General features: G+C 44.1%; 1 protein-coding gene across 1 annotated transcript in view; it reads right to left on the bottom strand.

The window, feature by feature from the left end:
* LOC119660813 (WASH complex subunit 4-like) overlaps positions 1 to 20,615 on the bottom strand; it is a 141,277-nt gene extending 120,662 nt beyond the window's left edge. Inside the window, exons 1-4 of the mRNA XM_038069654.1 lie at positions 20,455 to 20,615; positions 19,863 to 20,395; positions 19,583 to 19,807; positions 19,233 to 19,481 (exon numbers count right to left, since the gene is read on the bottom strand). Of these exons, the coding sequence (XP_037925582.1) occupies positions 19,233 to 19,481; positions 19,583 to 19,807; positions 19,863 to 20,395; positions 20,455 to 20,488 (1,041 nt within the window). The 5' untranslated portion in view covers positions 20,489 to 20,615. The remainder of the gene's footprint in view (positions 1 to 19,232; positions 19,482 to 19,582; positions 19,808 to 19,862; positions 20,396 to 20,454) is intronic.
* Between the last annotated feature and the right edge of the window lie 1,225 nt (positions 20,616 to 21,840).

Below are 21,840 nucleotides of genomic sequence, written 5' to 3'. Positions count from 1 at the left end.
GGAATTGATGCACTTAGCTGAAAAAGAATGAATTACAATGTGTTCATCACCAGAAAAAGGTTTGCTATTGAATGGAAATTTTACCAAGTTCTGTCAGCATTCGACAATTTTGCATTTTTCATATATAGCCGGCACTGAGAACGAAGCCGACACTGTGCCATATTTACACATTTATTGCAATTCCAATTGCATTAGCAAGATGATATTTCATTGATTCTGCTGATATCTTAGTGTTGTAGAAGGAAGAGTCGGCGGCCATTTTGTGTGTTCGTGTAATGTGTAATAGTGTGTAATAGTAAGTACTTGCCGTGGTGGATGTCCCCGAGCAATATGCGATGAAACTCCTTAACAGCGGGAGAATCAAAATCGGATGGGTAGTATGGAGGGTACGAATGGGGATAGTCCCCACCAAGTGCTACAGGTGTCTGGACTATGGACACACGTCAGCAGCTTGCAAGGGTCCGGACAGGAGGACAGCATGCCGGAGATGCGGCCAAGCGGGTCATCAAGCGAAAACTTGCAAGGAAAGCGAGAGTTGTGTTCTCTGCAGGGATCGTGGTGCGTCTGCCGAAAGCGTCGCACACACTGCGGGCTCGGGACGGTGTCCGATCTTCAGGGCGGAATTGGAGAGGGCTAGGGTGCGAACGCCATGATCCGCATTTTGCAAATTAACATGCACCGGAGTGCAACCGCTCACCAGTTGCTAGCGCAGTTTGCTGCGGAAGTAAATGCTGATCTAGTGCTGATTAGCGAGCAATACCGAAACAAGGACCCGTCCTCATGGTATCTGGACTTATCGGGCACCGCTGCCATCTGGGTTCGGGACGACGTTCGACTTCGTGTTCTTGCCGAAGGCCGGGGGGACGGATTTGCCTGGATCCGGTGTTTAGGGATAACGTTTTTTAGCGTTTACCTGACGCCGAATGAGTCGATTCCGGACTTTCAACGCCGGCTTGATGCTCTGGAGGACGCCGTTTCGAGCACGGAGGGACGAATCCTGGTTGGCGGTGATTTTAATGCCAGGGCTCTTGAATGGGGCATGCCTCAATCAGACTCCAGAGGGAAACGGATTCTGGAAATGGCGGCGAACCGGCGAGAAACACCGGATCCACGCCAACGTTCGGCGCTCAAGTTGTGAAGGAAGCATTCCCGACATCACTTTTGCGTCGGAATCTCTGGCATCATCGGTGGACGGGTAGCGAGTCCTAGAAGACTTCTCGGCAAGTGATCATCAGTACATTGCGTTCGAAGTGCTTGACGCTACTTGCCGGCGAGCACCAACACGACGTTCCCCCTGCGTGTGGAATGTCGCGAAGGTGAACATCGGAAGGTTCGTCGAAGCTCTTGGAGCAGGTAGGGCCGCACTGGGGGGCACTCCGGGGGGTGGTGGTGTCGCAGCTGACACCGTCGTAAATTCAGTGATGAATCTGATAACGACGGTGTGTGAGGCTTTCATGCCCCGGAGAGGCCCCAGGTGCGACAAGCCTTCTATGTACTGGTGGACGGTGGAAATTGCCGACCTGCGGAAGGGGTGTCATAAGCTCCGCCGTTTAGCACAACGTTTGTACGCCAACGAGGAGGCATGTGCCATAAAGGCACAATATAGATCAGCAAAAAGGAGACTCCGCAGCGCTATAAATAAAAGCAAAGCTCGCGGCTGGCAAAATCTTGTTAATGAGGTGAATGATGACCCGTGGGGACTTGGCTATAAGCTTGTCACTCGGAAAATCGGGGCTCTGCGGAAGCCCTGCATACTGAGCACCGACCAGATGGACCGCATTGTGCGGGCATTGTTCCCCAGACACCCTGTACGGGTTGATGTAAACAGCGCGGAAAGCCTCGTGGATTGCCCCCTTTTCACAATGGGAGAACTCGAAGAAGCGGTTCTCACTATGAAAAACAGGAAGGCGCCAGGCCCTGATGGCATCCCGGCGGAAGTTTACAAACTGGTGTTCCGCCAACGGCCAGAATTGCTGCTCGAAGCGTTCAACGCGTGCTTGAAGGAGGACATTTTTCCTTCTCGCTGGAAAGTGGCCAGACTCGCGTTGATCCGTAAGGGTAAAGGAGATCCGGAGCTCCCGTCTGCATACCGACCGCTGCGTATGCTTGACACGGCCGGAAAAATGCTCGAGAAGCTCATCAGGGGTAGACTCGCTGAAGCGATCCGTGCTGCCGGGGACTTATCCGCAAGGCAGTTCGGGTTTAGAACAGGGAAATCTACAGTGGATGCTGTTATGGAGGTCGTAGATGCGTTTAATCGAGCCGGGGCGCACAGCCGCCGATCTCGACGGATAGTGCTCCTCATAACGCTTGACGTCAGAAATGCCTTCAACTCCGTAAGATGGACAGATATGCTAGGCACACTAGAGAACTCCTTTCACGTGCCAAGCTATCTCTTGCGGATATCGAGGGATTATCTGAAAGACCGCTCCCTGTTCTATGAGACGCTAGAGGGCCAGAGGAGGATGGAAATCACGTCGAGAGTAGCGCAGGGATCCATCCTAGGGCCGGACCTCTGGAACGCTTCCTACGATAGTCTGCTGAGACTCGATATGCCTGAAGAGTCGCGCCTGATCGGTTATGCAGACGACGTTGCGGCACTTGTTGCCGGACGCACTGTTGAACAGGCGCAAAGCAGACTTGGCATATTGATGCGACGGGTAAGCGGATGGATGACTGCTCACGGTTTGAACCTTGCGCTGGAGAAAACCGAAGTAGTCATCCTGACCAGAAGGAGAATCCCGACCTTGCGTCCCATATCGATCGGCGAGTTGACTATAGAGTCAAAACCAGCGGTTAAATACCTTGGTTTAATGCTCGACTCGAAGATGAGCTTCTTCGAGCAAATCGAAGCAGCAGTGGACAGGGCTGCAGCTGGAGTCGCGGCCTTGAGTCGGCTAATGGCGAATGTTGGGGGCCCTATATCAACTAGGAGACGTCTCCTCATGGGAGCAACGCAGTCCGTCCTTCTCTATGGTGCGGAGGTATGGGCTGATGCCCTTGACAAGGAGGTGCATCGTAAACCCCTAGCTCAAGTGCAGAGGCGGGGAGCTTTGCGAGTGGCGTCTGCTTATCGCACTGTCTCCGAACCGGCTGTGATGGTGATCGCGGGAGTGATCCCCGTTGCCCTCCTTGCCAAGGAGCGCAAAGCTATCTATCGCTGTAAGGGCGAAAACTTAAGAGAAGTGGTTGCCCGTGAAGAACGTCAACGCACCCTTAACGAGTGGCAAGTTTCTTGGCAAAATGAGCCAAGGGGCAAGTGGACTGCGCGGCTCATCGACAAATTAGACCCGTGGTTGAACAGAAAGCACGGTGAGATTGATTATTTCCTTACCCAACTTCTAAGTGGGCATGGAGGTTTTCAGTCTTACCTGCACAGGATCGGGAAGGCGCGATCTCCTGATTGTGTGTTCTGCAATAGAGTGCCGGATGACGCTGAACACACCTTTTTCTCTTGCGAGAGGTGGGATGGCCTCCGCCAGCAGCTTTATGCAGACACAGGGGAGCTCTCTCCAGACAACATTGTCAGAGAGATGCTGAAGAGCGCTGGCAGCTGGAATCGTATTGCGCATTATGTTCGGGCTCTTCTTACTACGAAGAAGATTGAACTCGACCGGCAGAGGGATGGGATGGTAAGGGGTTCCCTAAACTAACAACTCCCTTCCTCCCCTCCCCTCCCGTTGGTGAAAGGAATTCCCTGACTTGAAGGCTCCCAAAGCCGGGAGAGCGGGAGGGCTAGCCCGAAGTATTGTGTCAAACGGTTCCAGGCTAGTTCTCTGATGACAGGGAGGTGTTTAGTTGGTAGTCCGCCAGCGTGCTGTTGCGGGAGTCCAACACTCTGTGCGTAAACGCATTCACCTACCCTACTCCAAAAAAAAAAAAAAAAAATAGTAAGTACGTTGCATTTATCTTATGTATATTGGAATGATGACTAGTAGCGCACTTTATATATTGCGCACGCTGCTCTATACTTGATTTTGTAAATAATAAAATGTATTTCTTGCCGTTTTTCCGAAATATATGTGTGTGTTTGTTATATTTCATTCCCGAAATGTCCGTGTACAGTATGTATTAATGAATGATGATGATGACAACTTTTCCCCTTACAGCTAGACTCTTTTGCACGTTTCCGTATGCTAGATTTTTGAGAAATATGTGTGTACATATTGGAAAAACTTATGACATTCGTATGTACGTACAAGTATGCACTATTATAAGAGTGTTATGCAGACTATGATTGGAAGCGAATATATGTAGATGTTGATAGCTGTTCTATAGGAAATATATTTTTACACATGTGGCGAGTATGTACATAAGTAGTATTGTTGTATTTTCGTATTGCAGCATTTCTGTATTCGATATTCCCATTGCATATACGCGATTATAGATGCGATTTTGAAATTTCTAATTGGAAGTACATACATCATACCCTAGACATTTTCTTTATGTATTCCAATGTGTGTTCATCAATTCCATTGCGCACGTATTATGGAATTGATGCACTTAGCTGAAAAAGAATGAATTACAATGTGTTCATCACCAGAAAAAGGTTTGCTATTGAATGGAAATTTTACCAAGTGCTGTCAGCATTACCAAGAAAATAAAAAAATAAAAGTGATAGTATTGCACGCTGTAAACATGCTAGAATTTGTTTCGCGGAATATTTCAGTGATTTGCTTATTTTGGGTGTTTTTGAAAATATTCATGCGTCTTTGAATATTTTCGGGTTTAGTTTTTCTATGCAAATGGCGCAGTGAAAAATTATACATAGTGAAACCTCAACAAATTCGCAGTCAACGGTGAGTTGGAAATTTCAAAATTTTGAAATGTCATTGCCTATTGTTGGTAAACGGCAGTTGCTGCGTTTAGTAAAAAGTGAAAAGTAGATATTATTAGGGATGTTAGAAGGCCGCATATCAGAGGGAAATGCAGATATTGCCGAAAGCGTGCAAGCGGATTATTTCAATAGCAATAATCCACCTGAATTTAAAACATGTACCTATTAGTTTGAAGAAGATAATATTCTAGTATTAATTAAAGGGCTGAAAATTTTCCCATAACGGTAAAGCAAACGGCAAAGACCAGTCGAAATTCCTTGTCATTTGCCTTATTCTTATGACTTAATTTTAATTTGAATAGAAGTGACAGAAAATTCTAACGCATCCGTATATTATCAATTAAGATGGGAATTAAAATTTAAATATGTTAACTCGCATTGAAATGATCCTCACAATTTAAACCTGACTCCAAAGAAACTGGATTCCGTCAGACGATGGCGATCTTCCGAAAATCTCTTTTCGTAACAGCCAAAAAAGCTTTCTGCGGGGTTGTTCTGTAGTTATTTGTGCAGCAAAGCACGAAACAATATTTCATCGTCCTCCTTGATATTTCACGCGGCAAATTAGCTTTGACAGTTTTTTACTTTTATGTGTAACTGCCAGTTGCCAGGATACTGAACTTTCTTGGCTCGAGTTGTGAACTCACAAAATATGCGCAGGCTTTCCAATCTGTTTAAATTTGGTTGAAATTTAAAATGCTAATAATTTTAAACACATTTTTTTTTTTCAAAAGCGATCTTTGAGAGTTAGATTGCATCATAGAAGTGACTTTTGTCATTATTGAAAATAAGACAGGGAGTCTATTATTATTATGGGTAACTGCACTTAAATTTACGTGTTACGTTATACATTATATGTACCATTACATTATCTTTTCAGATTCGATTTCTGAAGAAGTTGCAAGTTTCATTTAACTGTTCAGTTTCCATTGGTGTTAAAGCTGGCCTTTGTACCGTTCCATTGGTGCATTGGTTGTAGAAAGTAAGAATACTTTGAAGGGATTTGGAAGGGAATGTAGTTAAAGGCAGCGTTTACACCGTTAGTGCTTTATTCCAGAGAATACTCTTATATTCTAAATCGCCCATACCTAGAATGCTAAAAATATACACAAAATAGCAACGGCCGTATTATGTAAAACTGTTACTAACCATAATTTATATTGAGCAAAAACAAGGAACAATCTAATTTGGTAATTGTTTTATTGAATAGTTAATTGATAACTTAGATAGATATTCAGCTCCTGTAGTTGATGGTATAGTGGTATATCCTCGCCACGTTACGGTTTCCTCATTCCCTGGCTCGCAGGAATCGCTTCTGCACTATGTTGGCAAATGTGAGCCAAAGTAACTTTCAGGCTCACCATAATGATGGTGATCAGAGGGTAGTATAGGTCCCAGGCCGAAACGTGGATTGGTACCTACGATGAAGCATAAAACCTGGGAAACGCCTACTGAACCAACACCGACAGCTCTACTACCAAACCCTATCTCAAGCTCCACGTGGTGACCGCTGGGAGCTCTTTCTTAAAGAATAGCTGCAGACGGAGAAGGATGAAGGCGGTACAAATTGTACCGACTGGTCCTCCAGGTTGGGGGCTGGGTAGGGCTGACAACCCTACACGGAAAACCGAAGTTATGAAGCACAGCAAGAGCCTCGGACTGGACGAATAATAAAACGGCGAACCCGGTAACGACAAAGGAATAACGATTTGCGCGTTTTTTCATGGAACGTGCGCTCTCTGTACAGAGATGAAGCTGGAAAGCAGCTAGCCAATACCCTGTTCCAATATATGGCTGATGTAACAGCGTTACAAAAGATGCATAACCGCAGTCAAGAGAGATCCTGGAAATGAAGCATCAAGAAATAATCTTCACGATCACCTGAAGATCTGATTTCCGAAAGAATGGACATATTGGAGCGATGGGTTGAGTATTTTGATGAACTACTGAACAACCAGAACATCGGCGAGTTGAAGGTCCTCCCAAATGAAGGCAACGGACAAATACTGCCAACCCCAAGTATAGAAGAAACAGTCCGTGCAATTCATCGGCTTAAAAATCATAAGCCGCTAGGTACCGATCTAATTACAGCCGAATTGCTTAAATATGGAGGCAACCAATTACACCAAGGGGGTCATCAAATTGTGGGACAGCGAATCAATGCCAGACGACTGGCGACGAGGCATTATATGTCTCATACATAAAAAGGGAGATATCACACAGTGCAGCAATTATAGAGGTATCACGTTGCTGAGTACCATCTATAAGATATTCTCCTCTATCTTGCTAGGCCGGGTAGCCCCATATGCCCAGAATATCATTGTCGAAGCAGGCTTCACTCCAAGCAAATCAGCAACAGATCAGATTTTCTCTCTGCGGCAAGCGATGGAAAAACTGTTGGAATATGGACATCAGTTGCACCATCTATTCATCGACTTTAAAATCGCCTATGATAGCATAGCCAGGGTAAAACTGTACACAGTCATGAGAGAATTGGGTATCCCGACGAAATTGATGACTGACTAGCCTGACTCTGACCAATGTGCGAGGCCAGATAAAAGCAGCCGGATCATTCTCAAGACTATTCGACATCAACAACGGTCTACGACAAAGGGATGCCCTATCATGTGTCCTCTTTAACCTGACCCTCGAGAAAGTGATGACGATATCGAAATCATGGAAAAAACGACCCGAAACGTAAAAACTGCCTTCATCCAGATCGAGCAGGCGGCGCGAGATCTTGGGCTGCACATCAATGAGGGCAAGACAAAGTATATGATGGCAACGTCAGCACCAGAAACCAACCAAATAACAACATCAAACCGCAATAGTCAAACGGGAAGAATAAATATCGGAGACTACAACTTTGAGACCGTTGATAATTTCTCCTATCTAGGGTCGAAAATCACAATCGATAACAGCTACGATGATGAAATCCGCGCACGGTTGTTGGCAGCCAACAGAGCCTATTTCAGCTTACAAAAACTGGTCCGCTCGAAACGCCTCACCATCGGGTCAAAGGTCTTACTGTACAATGATTTTGCCAGTCCTCATGTATTACTCAGAGACCTGGGTTCTTAGCAAGAAACTCTTGGCCGCGTTCGAGAAAAGAATCCTCCGAAGAATTTTTGGTCCCCTGCATGAGGATGGACGATTCCGTAGCCTACATAACGACGAAATCTATGAGCGATGCTTTGATCGTCAGGCTGTGGATAAAATCCGAGTCAATGGGTTACGGTGACCGGGTCACTTAATCCGTATGGATGAGGATAATCCAGCCCGGAAAGCCTATGAGGGCAATATCTATGGTAGAAAAGGAAGACGAGGTAGACCCTGCATGAGATGGAGCGACGGCGTAGGTCAGGACGCCAGACAGCTTTTAGGGATATCGAATTGGTGGTCCTAAGTGCAAAACCGGGATGTCTGGAGTTCCTTATTAAGGCAGGCCTTAATTGACGAGCGGCTGAAGGGCAGGCGCATCGCAATCTGTAGCGATAGTCAAGTTGCATTGAGGGCGTTGAGTAATACTTTGATCACTTGAACAATCATTCAGGAATGTAGAACCGATTGGATTCTGTTTCTAGATGCAATACGGTGGAATTACTCTGGGTACCAGGTCATTATATAGTAAAGGGAAATCAAATCTCGGATGCCTTAGCAAAAAGGCTTCAACTTCCCCCGTGCCGGGGCCGGAACCAGCAATTCGGGTGTCAGTAGCATTGGCTGATGCTGCTGTCGAAAACTGGGAACAAGCTTCCCATAATGACAGGTAGTGAAGCCTTAATTCTCCTGGAGCCATCAAACTCTTCCTATCAGAACCATACAAACATACAGCAGAGTGGAAAAGCAGAAAGACTTGCAGAAGTATTGTGGGCATTCTGACTGGCCAAATTTTACTAGCTTGGCATATGTTCAGAATGGGAATTATCCAAGATGATACGTGTCCATCCTGTAATGAGGAAGTGGAATCCACGGAACATTTTCCATGTGAGTGACCCGCATATAGACGCATCACATCCACTAACGGAAGTCCTGCAATACATAAACGGATCGCGATATTCCGTTAGACTGGGGAATCGAGTGCAATCGGCCACTAAGATCTGAGTGCCCAGAGGTTTTGCGTCTCCCCCACCTCAAACACACACATATATGAGGTCTGTTGAGTTCTATGCTTCTAATTCATTCATATTTTGCATATTTTTTATACTGTATAATATATTGCAATGTAAACGTAAGATATACGCGAGTCAATTAATGACCGCATTGGAATCTGCGAACATTATTCCACGTGCATGTAAATTGCAACCTAAGCAGATCAATGTCAAACATTTTTTCCCTCAAGGTAGGAAGGTGCATTGTACGCACTTTGTGGTAATCAACATTTTTTATTATTTTCGCATATGTCTACCTATGCACAACATTTGTATTTAAACTGATGGAGGAAAATAAACAGTTCAGTTCGATCGGAAATAAGCCACCTTTTTCTTCTTTTCTAGTGAGGCTGCTAAAGACGATCGAGCTTGGTACCTGAGTTGGTGTATCACCAAATCAAGAACGCTTTCCCCATTGGTGTTTCACCAAAGGGTCAACATTTATTAATTGGTCGATTGATGTTTCACCAAACGACACTGCCAGCAACTACATCGGTTGGTTGGTGTTTCACCAAACAACGCTAGGGAAGAAAATTGCGGCGAAAGAGTCGCAACATTTATTGGGGACCCCGGCGTGATATGGCGAAATGGATTTGTGGACCCAGAAGCAGGAAGCGATTGGGAAGCAGATAGATTCACTCGTGTCCAACTACCGGAAAGATGAACCGCCGAGAAAAACGTTGAACTATTTTCGGAGGCGACAACAAAAACTACTGCTGCTGTTCGAGCAAGGCGACAACCAAATACGAGAGCAGCTCGGGGATGATCAAACCCATCCATACTTTGCAAAGCGGTACAACCATCTCATGATGGAGGCCTTTCAAAAATACTCGGCGGAGTTTGCGGAAAATATTGAAATGCTGCAGGTTCAGTCGGAACACAAGATGATGGAGCAGCAACCAGCGGTCATCTCTCGTGAGGAACCCGGGCTGCAGAAACAGGTCAGACGACAACAGTCAATCAAATCAAATGCGCTTCTGGTGGAGCAATCCCGGCAATACTACGAGTTGCAGGGCACAACCATTCAGTGCTATTGGGATCAGATCGAAGAGATCCACAACATCTGGAAGGCGTCAGAGGAACCAGCGGCAACAGGACGCAATTTCGAGGCATATATTCAGGTGTGGGACAGCGAATCAATGCCTGACGATTGGCGGCATACATAAAAAGGGAGATCCCACACAGTGCAGCAATTATAGAGGTATCACGTTGCTGAGTACCATCTATAAGATATTCTCTGCTATCTTGCTACGCCGGATATGATAGCATAGCCAGGGTAAAACTGTACACGCCATGAGAGAATTCGGTATCCCGACGAAATTAATAAGACTGACTAGGCTGACCCTGACCAATGTGCGAGGCCAGGTAAAAGCAGCAGGATCACTCTCAAGACCATTCAACATCAACAACGGTCTACGACAAGGGGATGCCCTATCATGCGTCCTCTTTAACCTGGCCCTCGAGAAAGTGATCCGTGATGCTGATGTAAATGCAAGAGGTACGATCCTCTTCAAGTCCACCCAACTACTGGCCTATGCTGACGATATCGACATCATGGGAAGAACCACCCGAGATGTACAAACTGCCTTCATCCAGATCGAGCAGGCGGCGCGAGATCTTGGGCTGCACATCAATGAAGGCAAGACAAAATATATGGTGACAACGTCAGCAACGAAGACGAATCAACCAACAGCATCAAACCACACTGGTCAAACAGGAAGAATAAAGATAGGAGAATACAACTTTGAGACCGTTGATAATTTCTCCTATCTAGGGTCGAAAATCACAACCGATAACAGCTACGATAATGAAATCCGCGCACGGTTGTTGTCAGCCAACAGAGTCTTACAAAAACTGTTCCGTTCGAAACGTCTCACCATAGGGTCAAAACTCTTACTGTACAAGACTATGATCTTGTCAGTCCTCATGTATTCCTCGGAAACTTGGGTTCTTAGCAAGAAAAATTGCGAACTCTTGGCCGCGTTCGAGAGAAGAATCCTCCGAAGACTTTTTGGCCCCCTACATGAGGATGGACGATTCCGTAGCCTACACAATGACGAAATCTATGAGCGATACCATGACCGTGCGGTTGTGGAAACAATCCGGCTTAATAGGTTACGGTGGGAGGGTCACTTAATCCGTATGGATGAGGATGATCCAGCCCGGAAAGTCTATAAGGGCAATATCTATGGTAGAAAAAGAAGACGAGACAGACCCTGCCTAAGATGGAGCGATGGCGTAGGTCAGGACGCCAGACAGCTTTTAGGAATATCGAATTGGTGGACCTCGGCGCAAAACCGAGATGTCTGGAGTTCCTTATGAAGGCAGGCCTAGACCGTATACCGGTTTTTGCGCCGTTGATGATGATGATATTCAGGTAGAGCAGCAAGTTCAAAATACGCTCGCTATGATAGCAGAGGCAATTGATTCATAATCCACATAGCGGCCTGCTGCTACCAGCAATGTAAGTACCCATTTACCGAAACTTTTTGTGCCCAAGTTCGAAGGAGATTATTTAGAACGGCAGCAGTTGTTCGACCTGTTCACCCAGATGGTGGATAATCAGCCAATTCCACTATGTGGAAAGATGTGGAACCTGAAAATGAATATTGGAAGCGAAGCGGAACGTTTAATACGACATTTAGCTTTGTCGGATTTAAACTACGCAGCGGCTTGGAAATTATTGCAAGACCGATACAACAATCCTCGGCTTCTAGCAACATCAGATACACCATCAGCCGCAACTCTAAAGTCATTGCATGACACCACACAAGAGTGTCTTCATGGGTTGAAAAATTTGGGAGTTGCGGTGGATACCTGGGATCCACTACTCCTACACATAGTACTCAGAAAATTGGATAAAGCGACCCTCACGTTGTACGAGCAGTCGTTGACAAATCCTAAACAGTTGCAATCGCTGGCCGAGTTTCTGCAATTCCTAGAAACTGCCAGGAATATTACAGCGGAGGACAGCAAGCTACCAAGAACGACGATGTCAGTCACTACCGTCAGCGTAGGTTGCACAATGTGTAAAGAGGCGCATCAACTTTTTGCATACAACGACTTTTTGCGCTTGTCACCCACGGATCGTTTTCATCATCTCCGGAAACACGAGCTCTGCATCAATTGTTTGAAAGGTGGTCATTTTGCATCATCTTTCTCTTCGAGAGGGTGCACGAAGTGCTCCAAGAAACACAACACGCTGGTTCACTTTAAGCCCCGGGAAGAAACATCATCGGACGACCAAACGCAAAATCTTGAGAAAATTAGCTCGAGTCGATAGCTTTCTAAGGCGGCAAACGAGAAGGCTACATTAGCGGCGGTTAGCAACGACAGCGATGGGCTTGACTGTTACGTGTTCCTTAGTACAGCATTAGTTAACGTGAAGGGATCCGATGGAACTACAGTCAGCTGTCGAATGATCTTAGATTCTGGCTCACAAGTCAACATCGTATCAGAAAGACTATTGCGGAAATTAAATATGCCGCTAGCAACTAATTCTAAGCCAATGCGCCTACAAGGAGTGGGACATTTGAAGCTGAAGGCACATCCAAGAGTGAACGTTGAGGTTCAATCAGGAGTGACCAAGTATTCAACGAGAGTTGAAGCAATTGTTCTGCCTCAAATCGTGGCGCCGCAGCCTTCGCGAACTTTTGACGTCTCTACATGCAATGTTCCTAAAAACATTAAGCTATCGAACCCAAGGTTCAATGAATCGAGGCGAGTCGATATGCTAATAGGAGCAGAATACTACCATGAAGTTTTGTGCGTTGGACAAATCAAACTAGGGAAAAACTTGCCGCTGCTACAGAACACGTTACTTGGATGGATAGTTACAGGAAAGCTGACGGAAGAAGATGCATCTGTCGCTACATGCTGCATTTGCACGATGGACGAACTTCTAGAGCGCAGTATTGAGAGATTTTGGCAGATCGAGCAGCTACCAGAGGCCTCCGCAGCACAGACGCCCGCGGAGCAACAATGCGAAGAAATGTTCAATCGGAACACCCTCTTAAGCAATAATCAGTTCACGGTAAGCTTGCCATTCTCAGACAGTGCTGAGAAACTTGGATCTTCAGAGGACATCGCCATTATCAGATGCTATGCACTGGAACGTAAGCTTGCGAAGAATGGGGATTTGAGAAAGCAATACACCAAATTCATGAAGGAGTATCTTGGTCACATGAAGGAAGTCAACCCCGATCAGATACCTCACCCACATTATTTCTTACATCACTGCGTACTTAAACCAGATAGTACCAGCACAAAATTAAGGGTCGTATTCGACGCATCAGCAAAGACCTCTAAGAACGTCTCCTTGAACGACATATTGCATGTGGGACCAACCGTACAAGACGAACTTTTCACAATTTTATTGCGATTTCGACTGTCGAAGTTTGCATTCAAGGCAGACACACAGATGATGTACCGCCAGATTCGACTACAAGAAGGAGAAAGACGCTTCCATCTAATTTGGTGGAGAGAAGATTCAAGCCTACCTATGGAACCTATGGAACTTCATCTGCACCATATTTAGCGACAAGATGCCTTCAGAAGCTCTCATCTGAAAATGCTACAAAATATCCATTGGATTGCGAAGTCCTCAAAAGAAATTTTTGTATGAATGACTTGATGAGTGGCGCCAACAATCTTACAACTGCAAAGGAAATTCAAAGGCAATTAGTAACCGTCCTGAAAAAAGCAGGTTTTAAACTTCGAAAATGGAGTTCCAACCATAACAATCTTCTGCAAGAGGTCCCATCTGAAGATTTGGAGGTGCTTAAGACGCACAATGAAGCTTCAATAAAGACACTAGGAATAATTTGGCTGCTCCCGTTAGAGCTGCAGACACGGTGGTACAGATATCGGGAAGACTTGCAAAAGCTAGACAAAGTGAAGATCCTGAGACATGTGTTCGCTGAAGGAGTGCCAACGTCAGTAAAAATTTATACATTTGCGGATGCTTCGGAGAAAGCATATGAAACTGCGGCATACGTGAGGTCCATCAAGGCCGACGGTACTGTAATAAGCAGACTACTGTACTCAAGGTCTCGAGTAGCTCCCATAGCCAAGACCATAGTAGGGATGACAAGTCTCACAATTCCATGGGGTGAACTATGCGCCGCAATATTTGCCGCAGAGCTGGCATCCCGTATAAAAGCAGATCTTAAGATCGAAGGAGCTACTTCCTACCTATGGACGGATTCGCAGATTGTTCTTGGTTGGATTCACAGAAGCACGTCCAGCCTTTCTCGGCCGCTGAATCGACCGAATTCATGCAATATCAAACAAACGCCAGTGGCGGCATGTGAAGTCCGCTAACAATTTAGCAGATGTTCTCTCAAGAGGAACTACCCCAGACAAGCTTCTCGAGCACTACTTATGGTTCTATGGGCCATTATTCTTACATGGGTGAGAAGCATTGTGGCCTTCGTGTTTCAAGCCGAACACAAACAGGGACGAAGCAAAGGGGAAGAAGAAAGAAATCAGCTTGCCCAGTGAACAAGTCTAGAGCGGGACACTTTGGGAACTAGAGAACAGCAGAAGGTGGAAACATCGTTTGGCCGGTAATTTCGCAGCAAGAAGAAAGCAGCTTCGTGAATAAAATCGAACATTCAAATTCGTTTGGAAAGCTTGAAAGGGTGACAGCATATTGTCTCCGTCTCATAAAGCTTTTAAGAAATAAGGATGGCAAAACTGATCCTTCAAAAAGCACTCGGACACGTTCAAGGCTGGTGGTAAACAATAAACCATTGACTCGACAAGAATTGGATGCAACTTTAAGGCTTGAAAGCAATCCAGCAGCAAGGCTTCGAGGGTGATATAACTCATTCAAGACAGTACAAGGAAGTTGATAAGAAAAGTGCTCTTCTGGGACTCTCAGTGTTCCTGGACGAGGAAGGATTGTTACGAGTGGGAGGAAGGTTACAAGCATGCAATATTTCGTTCGAAGCCAAGCATCCTGCACTTCTACTTTACACGCATTTATTCGTGAAAATGCTGATGACGGATTTGCACGTAATGAATATGCATATAAGGCCTCAGGGCCTACTGGCAATAATTGTCTTATTCTGTTCTGGCCTATAAAGGGAAAAATATAGCACGAGCGATTGTACAACGGTGCACCTATTGTATAAAAGCAAGGCCAAGGATGTATACGCAAATAATGGGTAATTTACCACCCCATCGAGTTCAACTAGCGCGTCCTTTCATCAATTGTGGAGTCGACTTCTGCGGCCCCATCTGGATCCACTATCGTTCTGTTGCTTTAGCACCAAGGCTGCTCATCTTGAAGTTGTTAGCGTTTTGTCTACGGACGCTTTTCTTGGTGCTCTAAAAAGGTTCATTGGACTGCGCGGACATTGTCAGAACCTTTACTGTGATAATGCCACTAATTTCGTAGGGACGAAGCGTCAAATAACGGAACTGATGTCAACGATATACTCTCAAGATGCACAAGACACGATTCTAAAGGAATCCAGTGCAAGGCAAATTACTTTCCATTTTATCCCTCCAAGAGCACCACCCTTTGGTGGTTTATGGGAGCCTGCTGTCAAGTCGGCGAAGCATCTGCTGCAACAAAAGATTGTCTCAGCACCATTAACCTACGAAGAACTATGTACATTGAGCATCGAGATAGAAGCAATTCTCAATTCAAGACCCCTTACAACGCTATCAAGTGACCCAAACGATTTAGACGCATTAACGCATCCAATTACTGGAACTTGGTAGTTTATTTCAATCTGCAGCCATACAAGTCTGAAATACGAGCCTTAAAAAAGAGCACAGTAACCCTGCAACAGCTTTGCCAGCAGCTCCTCTTCAAGGGCCAATATGAACAAGTGGTTCATCACATTCGACACCGCTACTTACATCTCGCGTAAGAAAACGAGCTACTTGCTACGGAACGGAGGGGGGGGGGGGGTTATTCTAATTTATTCATATTTTGCATATTTTTTATACTGTATAATATATTGCAATGTAAACGTAAGATATACGCGAGTCAATTAATGACCGCATTGGAATCTGCGAACATTATTCCACGTGCATGGAAATTGCAACCTAAGCAGATCAATGTCGAACATTTTTTCCCTCAAGGTAGGAAGGTGCATTGTACGCACTTTGTGGTAATCAACATTTTTTATTATTTTCGCATATGTCTACGTATGCACAAAATTTGTATTTAAACTGATGGAGGAAAATAAACAGTTCAGTTCGATCGAAAATAAGCCACCTTTTTCTTCTCCTCTAGTGAGGCTGCTGGAGACGATCGAGCTTGGTACCTGAGTTGGTGTATCAGCAAATCAAGAACCCTTTCCCCATTGGTGTTAATTGGTCGGTTGGTGTTTCACCAAAGGGTCAACATTTACTAATTGGTCCGTTGGTGTTTCACCAAACGACACTCCCAGCAATTACATCGGTTGGTTGGTGTTTCACCAAACATTAGGGAAGAAACTTGGGGCAAAAGAGCCGCAACAGGCGGCATTTTGTCTTGAGTTTGAAGGGAACTAACTGATTATGGTCATGTGGGGTATCAAATGAAAGGAGAAATCTGAAAAAAAAAATCACACATAAAATCTAGACCCCAAAATACATCCGGTTCCGTATTCTATACAAATAAAGTTAATAACAATATATTGTCGTATTTTGTAAATTTATACGAAAACCCCACTTAAGTTCATCCTAGGAGCACAAAATTTGGCACCGGGTATAATACCGGACATAAATCTGCGAAGTTTGAAAGGAAGGAACTATTATTAACAAAGTTATTCAGAGTCAAATTATGGCATTTCAGCCTACTCAGTCTAATCAATTTCGTTGGGATACCGAATTCTCTCATGGCCGTCCTGGCTATGCCATCATAGTCGGCGTTGAAGTCGATGAAAAGATGGTGCAACTGTTGTCCATATTCCTACAGTTTTTCCATCGCTTACCACAGAGAGAAAATCTAATCTGTTACTGGTTTGTGATTTCTCTTTGGTATGTGCGGATGAGATTCTGGACGCATGGGGTTGGAGCAAGATAGCGGAGAATATCTTATAGACGGTAGTCAGCGACGTGATACCTGTATAATTGTTTCACTGCGCGATATTCCCCTTTTAATGTGTACGACATATAATGCCTAGTTACCAATCAGGCATTTTTTGAAGCTGGTGAACCGCTTGGTGTAATTGGTCGCCTCCATATTCGACGGAGTTCTTGGCAGGTCTCCGCGCGTGTCCGTGCCCTTTGGGAATGCAACATTACTCGGCATGTAGCATTCTTCCGTTCCATTGCTAGCTTACATTCATCGTCAAGCCAGCCGTTCCGACTCTTTTCCCGACTGGGGCCAAGTCTGTTTGTGGCCGTATTTATGATAGCGTTTTTCAGGTCATTGTGAGGGTAATTTGTTGATGTTTCATCTTCGCTTCTCTGTTGCGTGCGGTTATTGCGGCATGCATTTTCCCCTTATGGGCGTTGCGGATGGCTATGCTGTAGATCGTTTCAGTGTAGCTCTCACCTGATTGTCAGAAGGGATTCTAGGTGGTATTGCTATGAGAGCCCGGAGCGCCATGCCAACGAGATAGTGATCCGAGTCTATATTGGCACCCCTAAATATTCTGACATCAATCAAGGCTGAGAGATGGCGGTATTCGATCAACACGTGGTCAATTTGGTTGAAAGTGGTATCGTATGGAGAGGCCCACGCTTGTTTGTGGAGCCCTTCCGGGCAAACTAGGAACTTCCAACAACCATTTCGTGTGGCACTGGTAATTGAATAATCCGCGCACGCTCCATGAGAAAATTCGCAGATCGCTATTCTGTTGTCGCTGACGAGTTCGCCGTTTTAAAATCCAGCCTGTCCGAGGCTCCTTTTGTTGCTTCGTATATTCGGTTTTCCGTCTAGGGTTGTCAGCCCTACCCAGCCCCCAACCTGGGGACCAGTCGGTATAGTTTGTCCCGTTTTTAGGCGTCGGAGAGTCGCCTTCATCTTTCTCCGTCCGTAGCTGTCGTTAAGAAAGAGCTCCCAGCGGTCACCACGTGGAGGTGGAGATAGGGTTCGGTAATAGAGCGGTTGGTGTTGGATCAGCACGCATATCCCAGGTTTTATACTCCATCGTGGGTACCAATCCACGTTTCGCCCTGGGACCTATACTACCCTTTGACCCCAATTGACTGCAAATTATCGGAAGCACAAAATAAGGAAAATTAACTCTGGGAACTGGTAAATTTGCACGAATTATGCGGGAATACCAATTATCGGAACACTGTATGAATCAGATACAAAGATAAAAAACGTATCCGAGCAACTATACTTAATTCTGATCATGATCGACGAGGAGGTTTGCTGAAGAAAACTAACTTCAGAACTGAATTGGTCATTCAAACTCAGAACGAATTTTTCCAAGATGTGTGAAATATCGGTACTGATCATTTTTTTGGCCGAAAATTGAATGAACTTTGTGTGCCAACCAACGATCTGTTCATATGAATATATGTATAAAAATTAGGGTGGTCAATGGGTCAAGCGAATTTAACGATGTTTCAACGCACAATGCAGAAGGCCCACGTAACAAAAACGTAAATATCATTCTGGACCGTTTTCAAAGGATGATTGTGCTGTATACTGTCCAAATAGTATTTTTGCAGTTCAAAATTGTTGTTATATTTTGCTTCAGCATGGTTTGGAAGTTCACTGCAGAATCCACTTTAACATTATGTCGACCAGATGTTATTCATTTGCTCAGATCACCTTAGGTTATAGTAAATCAGGTAAATTCTACACATTTTTAATAAAGAACATTGAGAAAAGGACTTAAGCAGTTTTTATTTTTCCGGGGAGTCATGTTCATCACGTAAAACTGTTAACACATGCACGCATAATACGTTTGTGCCCACCTAAGTTCTCACACATTTCTCGAGATCAATTACCTCAACATCTGGTGTTAAAAAAATTACGCTAAGTGGAACTCTACGATCACTACACCTACACCGAATAGACAAAGCATACATGTCGCTAGCGCTTTAAGGGTCAAGTCTACATCTGCCTGCCCTCAAGATGAACGTCATACAATAATTCTGGTAGGTGTATGCAATTCGAACGAATATGAAAAAAGATAACCTAAACGAGAATCACAAATCTCAATAGTAGGCAGAAAAATCTAAAGGTGCAGATTCACCAGAATGATTAACAAACGGAACCTCTCATATGACCTGTGTAAAAAATTCAAAGTGGTTGTAATTAATGAAAGAGTCGTCCTTACCTTCGAATTGACATCCAATAGTTGCTTAAGGACTTTCTGTTCCAATTGTCCGAAGAAATGATGAAACAAAACGCATATTGCATTTATCCTAATTATCAATTCAGTTTCGTCCAAATCAGATAAAACGCTCGAAAATTTTTCAATTGACGTTAAATTAACACGAATATAGTCTTGGAAATGTCCTGATATTTCTGGTAAGGCCTTCGTCGAGATTTGCTCTTTTATTTTGAATATGCTATCCAGGAATGTCTGCCAAGAGGCATTTTATTAGTTACTTTCAAATCTCTAAGAAATTTCTATGCTTTGTATGGGGAGTGATATAGCTTCTAAATCATTGGTAAAGTACTAACCTGAAAAAGACTTCCCGCAAATAACATTTCCAGGGAACTGAGAACATTCGTAAGCCCACTGATTTCATATTCGGTGTACGGGTGGTTGAATCGATCCTTATTCCGACTTATTGAGTAGATTGCCTTCTTGTATGTTTGCCAGAAATTTTGGAGCCTCGAACTGACCAAAATTTCATCGAAAACAATCAATTGCAAGATGGTTTCACTAAGCCGATTAAAAACTTCCTGTGGGAATAATAAACTATTAAATTCCTCTAATGACTTGCAATTGGACACCTACCTGAAATTGCATTGCCAGCTGTAAGTCCAGTCTATTATCTATTGCACGGTAGGTAAACAGAGCCCCCAACTGTTGGAGAATCGTACTTGCAACAGTTATGCATCTTTGCGACAAGTACTGGACAGAATAAAGTAACTCCAACAAATCGCCCATTCCATTTAAGCACTCTTCTCCTTGCTCCTCGTACGCACATAGATGTTCATCAAAGTAAAGTAGCTTAAATTGATGCTGCCGCGCTGCAGTTTTAAGTTTTGTTCCCTCATCGCACAACTGTGAGAATGTTGCTAGAACTTTGTTGAGTGTTTTATTATCTGAATCAGCTAATCGAAATATTGAAATGCATTCACTGGGCGGCGTGTAAGATATGGTTATTGCTGGAATCTCTGCGGAACTTTCAATTTGTACTTTATCCAAATTTGAATGGAAATTTTCCGCGTGACCGTTAGTTAAGCCGTTCAGAAGCGATGTTAGCCTACTATCATAGTTATCGAGGAAACTGCCGAAGGACTTTAGTTGTGTTTCACCGGATGTCACTATAAATGAAACCAAACCAGTCAGTAATGATAGACGGGATCCTTGCTCCATTCTCTACCTTGAGCATCTTGATCCAAATTTTGCGTTAACATTTTTTACCCAACCGCCCCAGCACACAGATTTTAGAAATAATTGACACTCGCCTTGCCGAACTGTCACACTACACCAAAATAATGGATCAAAACATACTAACCCGTTCGTTCCTTTAGAGCTTTTTAAGTGTCATCGCGAGCTGCCGGTAGACATTCGTCGTACCGAACTAAAGGCCTAAACACAACAGCGAACTGACTGCGTGCGTGCGGAGAGAAAGAGCTCTGAAATGAAGTTCAGTCCACGGACTTCTATTAAGCAATAGACAAGTCCGATACGGGGAGATTATGGTTTCCGTGGCCCCGCGATTTGATGATGGATCTGGTACAATGGCCGAAAATAAGACTAAACTAAAACGTAAAAATTTTCGATATCTCCCTGCGTTTTTGAAATATCAAAGGTTGAAGGTTTCCAACTGGCCCCTAGCGAAAACATGTAGTTCGCTACGGTTCCGGTAGCCACCGGTTGTGATGATAGATTTTCGTAAAATGAAAAAAAATTAAACGAAAATAAAGTGTTTCGACATCTCGGTTAGCTTTCGGAATATTGAAAACTTTTCAATATCTCACTTAGACTTAGTCAAATTGACTCTCTCAAATTGAATTTCAGTTCATTCACTGCCATTTTATTATTCAATTTCAATTAAACAAACAACTTAATAAATTCTTTTGTTAAAAATATAGCTTACAAATCTTGAAGGTGGCTATGATTTCATTGAAAATCCCGCTCATTCCTATTCATTTTCGTGCGAATTTACTGTACACACACGACATCATAGTATATAAGTATCACTTTCTAAGAAGAAGCCTCACAACACAAGAAAATCAGGAAACTTTTTATACCGGACGCACCCAGCTTCTGGTTTCCTCACAACTTTTAGACAAATTTGGCTATAAAAGAACTGAAATAATAAAAACTTGTGGTTTCTTTTTCGTTGGTGTGGATATTTATTCTTGCAAATACCGATATTTCGGGAACGACTTGTTCCCTTCATCAGTGCTAACAAGAAGGGTACAAGTGGTTCCCGAGATATCGGTATTTGCAAGAATAAATATCCACACCAACGAAAAAGAAACAACAAGTTTTTATTATTTCAATTAATTAATCGTTGGAAACACAGCATAATTTCACTCAGATATAGAAGAACATTTATTGCGATTTGGCCAAGTTTTCTCCAGGAGCCGCATTTTTGAAGCCAGCCCAATGAAAACAAATCTGCTTGCGCATTTAACCTCTTCCGTCGTTACATCACATGCTATACAAATGGCCTATTTGGACTTAGCGAGGTCCTTTTCCGTCGTTGGATCAGCATATTACCTACCAAATGGTGTATTTGGCCTCGACATGGTTCTCT

Source organism: Hermetia illucens, chromosome 7 (genome assembly GCF_905115235.1).
Source record: "Hermetia illucens chromosome 7, iHerIll2.2.curated.20191125, whole genome shotgun sequence".
Lineage (NCBI taxonomy): Eukaryota > Metazoa > Arthropoda > Insecta > Diptera > Stratiomyidae > Hermetia > Hermetia illucens.
Note: the sequence above shows the minus strand (reverse complement) of the source record. Positions and strands in the feature narration are given on the sequence as shown.